This window comes from Leuresthes tenuis, unplaced genomic scaffold (genome assembly GCF_036924035.1).
Source record: "Leuresthes tenuis unplaced genomic scaffold, fLeuTen1.0.hap1 SCAF_12, whole genome shotgun sequence".
NCBI lineage: Eukaryota > Metazoa > Chordata > Actinopteri > Atheriniformes > Atherinopsidae > Leuresthes > Leuresthes tenuis.
In genome coordinates, this window is record NW_027325366.1 from 1,637,361 (window position 1) to 1,647,561 (window position 10,201).

The following is a 10,201-nucleotide window of genomic DNA, read 5'->3' on the forward strand; positions in this document are numbered from 1 at the left end:
GAGAAAAAAAAAAGAGAAATCTCTGACAAGCAGCAGTACCTCCCAAGCAGTTATGGTCTGGTATTTCTCTGTTCCATGAAGATAATACGCAACTAAAAGAAAAAAGAAAAGATTTAATGCAATAAATTAAATTATCGCACATTTTAAAAACTCAAAATTCTTGACTGAAAATATTTTCTCATCCCAAATTAAACTATGACAACTTTAAAATGTTGTAAAGCGAAGCGTCAGCTTCATTTACACAACAGACCGATAGGTGGCGATAATGCGCCCAGCTCGTTGTTTCTAACCGCCTTTAAATCTGACGAAGAAGAAGACGAAGGCGGAGGCTTGTCTCTTCAAACGGTGGGCGTTTATTCCGCCGCCTGCTAACGTCATATCAGGTAAACATTAATGACTCTCTACGGTAAATGAGTTTATTCTTGGTTTGTTCATGGCTGGAGTTTGAAAGCCGTAAGTTGGTCTGCTACGCAGACGTAATGTGAAAAGATTAATCTTTAGCTCATCTTTATAGTCGCTTTATAACGCTTTGTTAGCCACCGTTAGCTCCGCAACACAGCGGTGCTGAGCGGGACATATGAGTGCGTTCAGGTTAGGGGGAAATGCAGATGAGTTCACAGAAAAACGCTGCTGTGGACAAACCGTTAACCTCTGTTTACGTTTAAATGCACTGCTGAATTCCCATGGCAACCAGAGTGTATTTGCTGCCATGTAAACAGCGTTTTCTGTCACCTTATCCCCAAAAATGTCTTTTTAATCGAGCTGTGAAATGTGGAAACAAGAGGAAAAGGATGGCAGTGCATCGCATGAGTGAACTGAGCAGGAAGTATGTGAACAGCAGCCACGATCACAGAAATACTGAGTGAACTGAGCTGGAAGTATGTGAACAGCAGCCACGATCACAGAAATACTGAGTGAACTGAGCTGGAAGTATGTGAACAGCAGCCATGATCAGAGCTTTTTAGCAAATTTAGATCAAAGCAGTCAAAATCCCAATAAAGCTGCTTTCAGTCCCATATTTTCTTATGTGATGTTTTGTCAGAAACTAGGAGAGAAAATCATCCCATTAAGACTCAGTGAAAGCATTTCCAGACTGTCGCTCTGCTCTGATTTAATTAGCACAGCCTCCTCTGACAGAATCACCAGTAAAGTAACTTAAAGACAGCGTCTGAGCAGTGAACTCAGCTGTGAGGACATGCATGCTGACTGTGCTTTCTCATGCTCTGTGTATTTATCTTGTAGAGGAAGCGACACCCTGAGAAAGCAGCAGGTCCTGAGGTCCTGACACAGACCGAGCAAAGACGATCGATTTGTCCATCTGAGGAAAACGCTGCAGATGGCTGGCTTTCTGGATAACTTCCGCTGGCCAGAGTGCGAATGCATCGACTGGGGGGAGAGGAGGAACGCCGTGGCCTCCGTCGTGGCTGGAACTTTGGTAAGTGGCTGGATGATGGAAGGAAAAAGAGTGGACCAGACATTCATCAATGTTATTGTACCTTTCTGTGAGAAAGCTCGGGACAGGTTCAGGGGACAATAAACTACACCAAAACATTAAGGGTAAGACAGACAGAATATGGACACATACAGTTGTACAGTTTACGTTCACTTGCTTTCTGAAGCTCTTTCAGAGTTTTTCTTTGGACATTTTCTGCTTTTTCCCTCATCTTCAGTCCTTGTTCCTGAGCATTTTCAGAGGAATGTGTTTTTTCTTTGTTCAGCCACTTAACTCTGACCTTTGACCCATTCAGGCAGAAAAAAGGCTCCTAACTCAAGGGATGAACCAGTGTTGTGTCGACACAGAACAGACAACTTAGCAAAGAAGCCGTTTTAAACTGGATCTTTAGGCACTTTGTTACCAGCAGCCTGTCACAAAGACACATCATTTGTTCCCATTTCTTTAGCTGCATCTATGAAAAACAGCAAAGAAAACAGTTTGACAGACAGAAAATAGGATTTCTGCAGCAACAAGGTGATTCCCAAAGAGCTGTTAGCTGAAAACTTGGCATATCTCAGCATGGTGTGCAGTGTGTCCTTAAAACATTTGAGGAAACTGGACAAGTGGAGGACAAAAGAAGAAGTGTCAGGCCTAAAAAACTATCTCCAGCAGATGAACAGGATCTGAAAGTGATGTCCTTAAGAAAGAGGAAAAAATCCAGCTGTGACCTGACAGGACCTGAGAGATGCATCTGGACCTTCAGCTGATCCATCTACTGTTGGCCCAAGCCTCATCAGAAATGGTCTCCATGGAAGGGTGGCTGTCAAGAAGCCGTTCTTAAGGAAATGTATTATTGAAAAAACCTTTATGTCCTTTAGAGCACGCATGTGGGTGACTGAGGTCACAAACCTGACACTTTGTTTTGTGCCCGCTACGTTCAAAAAGGTCACCTCCTCAGTTTCAGTTTTTGTTTGGCCTCAGCCTCTGTGACTTCTGACAAACAAGTTCAGGAGATCCTTCTGTCAGATTGAGCGTGTCTGCAGCGGTGTGGGAGTGTATGTGGGCGGGTGGAAAGCAAACGAGGAACCTCTGGCCCATGGTGCAGCTCTCACTGTGTGTTTTGGCTCTCACAACCTGCCGTTCAGCTTTAAAATACCTCGTTGGAGACTGAAAACAGAAGTTGATGTGTGGTATAGTGAAGGATTTGATCTGTCATCAGATGTTAGTTTAAAGACTTCCTGTGATGCAGAATGTGCTGCTGCACAGATCTGGACACGTGAACAGCATTTAACCGTTAGTTTAACTGCAGTTAGAACACAGCTCTGTGACACAGAAAGGTTAAATAGTTACACAACAGAAGTTAAGCTAACAGAGCAGAAGTCATGGGTAATAGGACTAATAACTGTTTTAGTGCTGAGGAACAGACTGAGGACAGACGGGCAGCTCAAAAAGGGGAACCAGGTGTTGAGGCTGTGCATTCAGGTTTCGTCTAAATTAAATGTGATTTACTCCTTTTTGCACTCCATACCATTACAGACTGGTCTGATCAGACCTGTGGGATATATTTGGGATTCAACTAGTAGCAGCAGATTTATTATCCTCTTTTAATCCCTCTGATGATGGTGATTAAAGAAATCCCCAGTTTACAGATCAAATCTCTTCGTTGAGCAACATCCAGAAATCAAAAATGAGTATTTTCACCTCTTTCGTCTGTGCAGGAGAGAGGCACAGAGAGATCTGTCCCTCCAAACATTACCTGATGCCCCTACAGAACAGAAAGCCCCCCAGTTCAGCACAAAACCTGAAAGAAATAGTGATGTTTAAAACATTAAAACAAACATGTGAGTTTCTGTTGAGCTTTTCTCTCACGTTGTGGGAGAGCAGAGCCTTGAATAACATGTTGTTTAAGGTCAGAATGAACCCTGTGGATGCAGTGGCATCAGACAGCAGGCGCCCAATAGAGACTGGGTTTGGGCCACGTACTGAATGATGGAGAAAGGTGTCACAAACCAAGGTCATTGGGAACTTCTGTGCATGCTGAAATGTACGTGTCTCTGTGACGGTTCAATAAATTCCCCATAAGAGGCTGACCACGACGAGTCCAACCTCTCTTTTCTCCACAACAATGTACATCTTTATCATACTAACCACCTGTACCTGTCAAGAACTGAGTGGCAGCAGCAAGCATTTCTTCATATAGAGCAGGTGTGTGTGTTTGTCTCATCTGTGAGGCTTCTTAGTGTTTCTCATATATTGCCTAATAGGTGAAGAAAAGATGGTTTCCTCCTCGTGGTTCCCACATGCCAAACAGGAGGCTCTGCCCCACATGGTCATGTCCTCACACGCATCAGCCCGGCGTCGCAGAAGAGGCTGAGTGGGTTAGAGTGGCAAGTTCAGCCATGTCGGATTGATGTAAGCACGCGTAAGGCAGGCCCATTTCACCTCTGTGTGGGAGCTGTGGGGACAATCTGGTGTCCTGGGCCCCTGCAACATGGACCGGGGTGTGTCCTGGTGCTTTAAGGGGTTAAAGAAGCTGCTGTCTGAGCTTTGGTTCAAACAGATCTGGCTTTACCGTTCTGTCAGTCGCTGGCTTTTTAGCTGAGTTTTTGTCTACATTTAGTGACTTTTTGGGCTATAATGAACGTTTCTGTCCAACCCTACTGTAATCTACTCAGATATGTTGGATATTGATTCTGTATTCTCCTCTTCCAGTTCTTCACAGGCTGGTGGATAATGATTGATGCAGCAGTGACGTATCCATCCCAGGAGCAGATGAACCATGCCTTCCACACATGCGGCGTCTTCTCAACCATAGCTTTTTTCATGTAAGTGTCGGACACCCAGCGGAAACAAGGTGACATAAGAGATATATGGGAGGTCGCTCGCTTCTCCAGCTGCACACCTGGATGCATCTGTGAAGGAGGAGCCCTGGCATTACGGTTACCGATGAGGAGGCGCCGGCTGAGTGGGCGACGCCTCCTCATATTCTCAGGGCAAGGCAGGAATTGTGCGAGCTTTGACTTGTCCAGGAGCTGCAGCTGTTCAGCAGCTGAAGCGTACGAATGAGAACTTTTTCCTGTTAATCGTACGATCAAAAGGTTTCTTTTTTATCAAGCTGGATCTGATCGGTATGATCCGAGTTAAATGTTCTCAAGCATTTCTACTCTGATTTGAGTATTAATATGCTTTACAGTGGTCCAGGTAAACTAAACCCTGTCCTATGAAATGTGTAAATCACTGAAGTCTGAAGGAAACTGCAGCTTCATTCTGTAAGAACACGGAGAAGGAGAAGTTTTACACCAGAACTGTGCCGACAACAGGATTGATTTTATCATTTCCCCCTATTATTGATTGTCTCAATAATAGGAGACTGTTATTGGCTCAACTCACAAGGCAAGTGAGCAGCTTTCAGGACCCACTACAGTTGTCTTATCGTCCTGGGGTTGGTGCTGAAGATGCCATCATCTACCTGCTTCAGAGAGCCCACTCTCCTCCGGACGAAGCAGGCAGCGCTGTGAGGATCATGTTCTCTGATTTCTCCAGTGCTTTTGCTGCAATTCCGTCTGTGCTGTTGTGTAAGAAGCAGCAGAAAATCCAGGTGGATGCCTCCACAAGCACCTGGAGTACTGACTACCTGACAAACGGAGCACAGTTTGCTTTTTTCCCCAGGCTGGCATAAATTTAAATCAACATTAGAGAAGTGTGTGAACCTTAAAACTGCTCTTTTTGAAGCACTTCCCCGGGCCTGAAACTGTCCTGAGCTGCCCACAGGCTGAGATCCCCCACTTCATGAGTGTGGTTTCCAGCACCACAACATTTTGCTTTACGGTACCAAATCAGCAACTGGTGATTAGGTATAAAGCACTGTTGCCATAACAGATAAAGTTCTGATCCAAAATAAAGCAACTGGAGGAAGTGAGGATGAAGGGGTGAAGTGTAAGAGCAAGACGCACACCAGGGATAAAGATCAGGTTGGATGCTACTGCTGCAGACTGGATGACAGACAGATGCAGAGTTAGCTTCACTGTTGCCACCGGTCAGTAATAACTGCTCAGCTCTCTGGTTCTGACCCGCTTGCTTTGCTTGGACCAAAGTGTGTTCATTCGTCACATATTACATAGAAATATTCAGTCTAGATCTAGCTGTCAGGTACATCTTATATATCTTACATATTCACATACGGCTGCACAGAGATTTGTTTTTGCACCCCACAGGAGGAGGTGCAGCGTTCTTACTTCCTGGGACAGCTGCACTTTAAAGATGGAACTGATTGTATGTGAGATAACGTGGAACCAAATGTGTAACGTCTGAACAGAAAGCGTAAAACAAGCATTAACTGACCGAATGTTTGTCACGGAAGACTTTAGGACTTAGGACTTTTTCCCCTTCATCTTCAGGATTAATGCTGTTTCCAACGGCCAGGTGAGAGGAGACGCCTATGGAGAAGGCTGCCTGGGCAGGACAGGTGTGTGTCTTTATCGTGTGTTCACACATCTTTCATTGTTTATGCATGCTTGGAAACCCATTACAGCAGCTTCAGCCTGCGAGGCCTGATTCACACAGACGTGTTTCAGGCAGTAACGCCGCCGTTACCAGGCGTGTGAAGGCAGCAGCCAGTCATATCAGGTGCTGGGAGCAGATCTAAGGGAAGCTGTGTGAAATCCTTCTTTGTTCTCCATCTAAACAGGATCTCTCCTGTGATTTGTCTTTAAAATGAGCTTTAAAAGCGATCCGTGAGCTAATGAAAGTGATCGGTGTGTTTTTGGTACCACAGGAGCTCGTCTCTGGCTTTTCATCGGCTTCATGATGATGTTTGGCTCGCTCATCGCCTCCATCTGGATCCTGTTTGGTGGATATGTGGTGCCAAGTGAGTGTGTTTCCTCCTCTTTTCTTGCTTTGTTCAGTCTCTGCTTGTTCTTTCGCTAACATTGTGCGCTTCAGACGTGGAGCACAGTAAGTAACTTACCTGACCTCCCTGTTCAGTGAGCTCTGTGTGGATACTGCTCATGTATCAATCAGCCATGTGACACTGAGACATCTTGGATGTAGTTCCTGGGATCTGTAGGAGATGCCAGGGTCCGACTGGTGCCATCTTTTCTACTTCCTCTTTCACTCGATGGCTCAGCCTTTGCTCCTCCCACTAAGCTAACTCCTCAGGACCCGCCTCACTCTTTGCAGGTACTTGGTTGCTGCTGACTTCCTTGTGTGGGACCCCGAGATATTTGCAGCTGTCCTGAACTGTTTTGGTACCCAGAACCCTCGATCCTTGGATTAATCCTTCTGGATGGGTCCACAGATGGATCGTTTATAGCTCACGCCCTTATTCTTTGTTTTTTCCCTTAGAAAAAGAAGTGGCACCGGGCCTGGCTGTGTTCTTTCAGAATGCCTTCATTTTCTTTAGGTAAGTAGAACTCAAAACTGGACTAAGATTAGATTTATTGAATTAGTTAATACTTAAATAATAGTGATAATAATGTTGTTAATTTTGTTGAGCAGCTTAAACAAACCGCTCCAGAGCAGTCCTCAGCACAGAGTCATCCTCCTTTATCAGTTTGTTCAGTTTCTTTGAGTCTCTGCTGCTGCTCCAACAGAAGCTGCACAGCTCCACTATCATATCTCTTAAGGTGGAAATGAAACATCTTGGTGCATCCAGCTGTATATCTGCTGCTTCTTACATGACAGCGCAGGCTGAATTGTATCAAAAGCACTGGAGAAATCAAAGAACATGATCCTCACAGTGCTGCCTGCTTTGTCATATCTCTTATGGTGGAAATGACACATCTTGGTGCAGACACTGAAGAACCTGAGCTTCTTCAGGAAGTACAGTCTGTTCTGCTTGTATTTAAGGTGAGTTGATTGTTCCCACAAAGGGATCGACCAGTTCCCTGCACTCAGCCTCCATCACTGATACGCCCAACAGCTGCAGAGTCAGCAGAGGATTTCTGGAGATGACAGGACTCTGGGTTATACTGCAGGTCTGAGGTGTACAGAGTGAGTGGTTGAGGAGGCATCCAGCTGGATATCTGCTGCTTCTTACATGACAGTGCAGGCTGAATTGTATCAAAAGCACTGGAGAAATCAAAGAACATGATCCTCACAGTGCTGCCTGCTTTGTCCAGCGGAGAGTGGGCTCGTTGAAGCATGTAGATGATTCAACACCAACCTCAGGACAATGAGATGGGTGTAGTGGGTCCTGAGAGGTTCCACCTCTCTCACTGAGGTGAGCCAACAGCAGTCTCTCCAGGACTTTCATGATGTGGGACGTTAGAGCAGCTGGTCTGCAGTCACTGAGGGCAGATGGATGAGATTGTTTAGGTCCTGTAACAAAGCAGGATGTCTTCCACAGCTGGGACTTCCTCCTGACTCAAGCCCAGTTTATGCTTCTCCATCATGGTGTTAACGTGACGCTGTCATTGAGCATTTCAGGGGTTACAGCCGAATCCGTGCTTTTTCTTCCGGTCACAGTTAACAACAGTAACCCATGGCAACCGAGGTGGAGCAGCTGTATTTGCAGCTGGAGCTCATCGATACTGAAGAACAAATGCTTAAATTGTAAATGTTGAAGCGCAGGCGACAGAGCAGACGTTCACAGAGGTGGTCTGTACTAAACCGGGCTGAACGGGTGAATTTACAGCACTGGTTCACCCACTGAGGGACCTGGATGAACAAATGCACTTTGATACTTTCGAATGTCAATGAGCTTCTCCGCCGTGTACAACCATTAAGAGCGGAAAAAGCAACTGCAGGAAATGAAACGGCGTCGAAATGACGGAGAAGCATAAAGTAGGCTTCAGGCTGAGGTTGAAGAGGTGCTAAGTAGCTTTCAGGCGCTGCTGCCTTTAAGCCAGCAGAGTTGACACCGAAAGAAATCGTCCTGGGAGCGTTTGTCCCAGGAGTCGATGGATTTGTTGCTGGTCACTGACGGGGGATGTAGTTGAATCTCTCTGCAGAACCATGAAGTTGGAAACAGTGCTGGTGTCCTCTCCGTCTACACTCCACTGTAATGAGTAGTGAAACAGAGGTGTGACAGCATGTGGACAGAGTGTGGAGCAGGTGAAACCATGCAGCACCTTCCCGGGGTTAAAGAGGAGCTCCGTTTGTACTATTAACTGTTCCTGGAACATCGTAGATGAGGCTGTTCAGCATGAGGACGCATCTTCATCTGACACTGCTGCAGACTTTGACTTGCTGGTAAGGAGCCTTTGCTTTTCTCTCTGTCCCTGCAGCACTCTGATCTACAAGTTCGGCCGGACTGAAGACCTGTGGGGTTAGAGGAGCCAGCCTTCAGGGGTTTTAAAGGGAAGCAGCTGTCAGAGCTCCACAGGAATTTGCTAAATGTTTCAGCAGTTGCATCGATTTTCTAATGGACACCCATCAGTGCTGCTACACACACACACACACACACACACACGTCTGTGCAGCTGTCCTTATTAGGACAACCTTAGCTTAACCGAGCCTACGTTCACTCCTTAGCCCTCACCAGGGCCTCACCAGGGCCTCACCAGGGCCCTCACCAGGGCCCTCACCAGGGCCCTCACCAGGCTTTGGTCCCCATAAGGACCTTGTTCCAGCGAGCTCAGAGAGGTTCTGATATGGAACAAAAACAAGGGCACAAACTCACTCATGTAGTGTTTTAATACTGACAACCACATTTTCAGAAAAGCTGGGGAGTTTTCTAGGGTGCAACTTAATTTAATTTAAATCTTTTTAAAACGATGTTGAAAATAAAATGTGTCTGTGTTCACTGGGCTGCTGAAAGTTTGTAAAGAACCTGCTGCTCTTTGTTCTGGAGCCAAAGAAAGACAGAAAGTTTATAGAATCTCCAGCAACAGCTTCTGGAGCTTCTCCAAGCAGCAGGTTACCTGCTGCCAGGTGAGGGTGTCAGGATTGGGTATAAAAGCAGCTTCCACCAAAGGTTCAGCCTCTCCAACAAGGATGGGTCGTGGCTCACCGCTTTGGGCCAAACTCCATCAGAGAATCATCAATAAGTTCAGGAAATATTCCTCAGAGTCAGACTGTAAAGAACTTTGGTCTTTCAGCATCTACAGAGCAGAATATTGGGAACAGATTCAGGGAGTCTGGGGAAGTCTCAGTGTGGAAAGGCCAAGGACAGAAAGCCCTGCTGGATGAGCTCGGAGCCCTCAGGCAGCACTGCAGGAGAAACCGTCAGGCCACCATGATCCATACAGCCACATGGGCTCAGGAGGAGCTGGGAGAAGCATTTCCACTCAACACAGTCCACGGCTGCATCCAGAAATGTGAGCTGAAGCTGCATCACACCAGGAGGAAGCCATATATCAGCTCTGAGCAGAACCACGGCCCAGTTCTCTGGATCCAGCTCAGCTCAGAGGGACAGAAAGACAGTGGACACGTGTTCTGTGGGCAGATGAGTCCACGTTTCAGCTGCTTCTGGGAAAAACTGCTGAGAAAGAGCATCCAGCTGTTCTCAGAGGAAGGTTTAAAGCAGCGTCTGTGATGGTCTGGGGCTGCAGCAGAGTCCAGGGCATGGAGGGCTTCATCTGGGTGAAGGTACCACTGATGCACAGCTGGATGTTGGAGTTCTGCAGAGACAGATGCTGCCATCAAGGTGCCGTCTTTTCCCGGGAGGTCCGTGGTTATTTCAGCAGGACGATGCCAGACCTCATTCTGCAGGACTTCCAGCAGCTTCAGACACACAGAGTGTGTGAGCTCGGCTGCCTGCCTGCAGTCCACATCTGTCTCCTGCTGCAGATGTTGGAGCATCATGAAGAGGAGAACCAGACAACC

General features: G+C 46.5%; 1 protein-coding gene across 1 annotated transcript; it reads left to right on the forward strand.

Moving 5' to 3' along the window:
* The first annotated feature begins 305 nt into the window (after positions 1-305).
* Positions 306-8,916, forward strand: LOC140320045 (transmembrane protein 50B). Its single transcript, XM_072397812.1, has 7 exons — positions 306-383; positions 1,243-1,435; positions 4,148-4,260; positions 5,833-5,900; positions 6,210-6,302; positions 6,779-6,836; positions 8,662-8,916. Exons 2-7 carry the CDS (start codon positions 1,337-1,339, stop codon positions 8,705-8,707), a joined length of 477 nt encoding a protein of 158 aa, XP_072253913.1. The 5' UTR covers positions 306-383; positions 1,243-1,336; the 3' UTR covers positions 8,708-8,916.
* Positions 8,917-10,201: the final 1,285 nt, after the last annotated feature.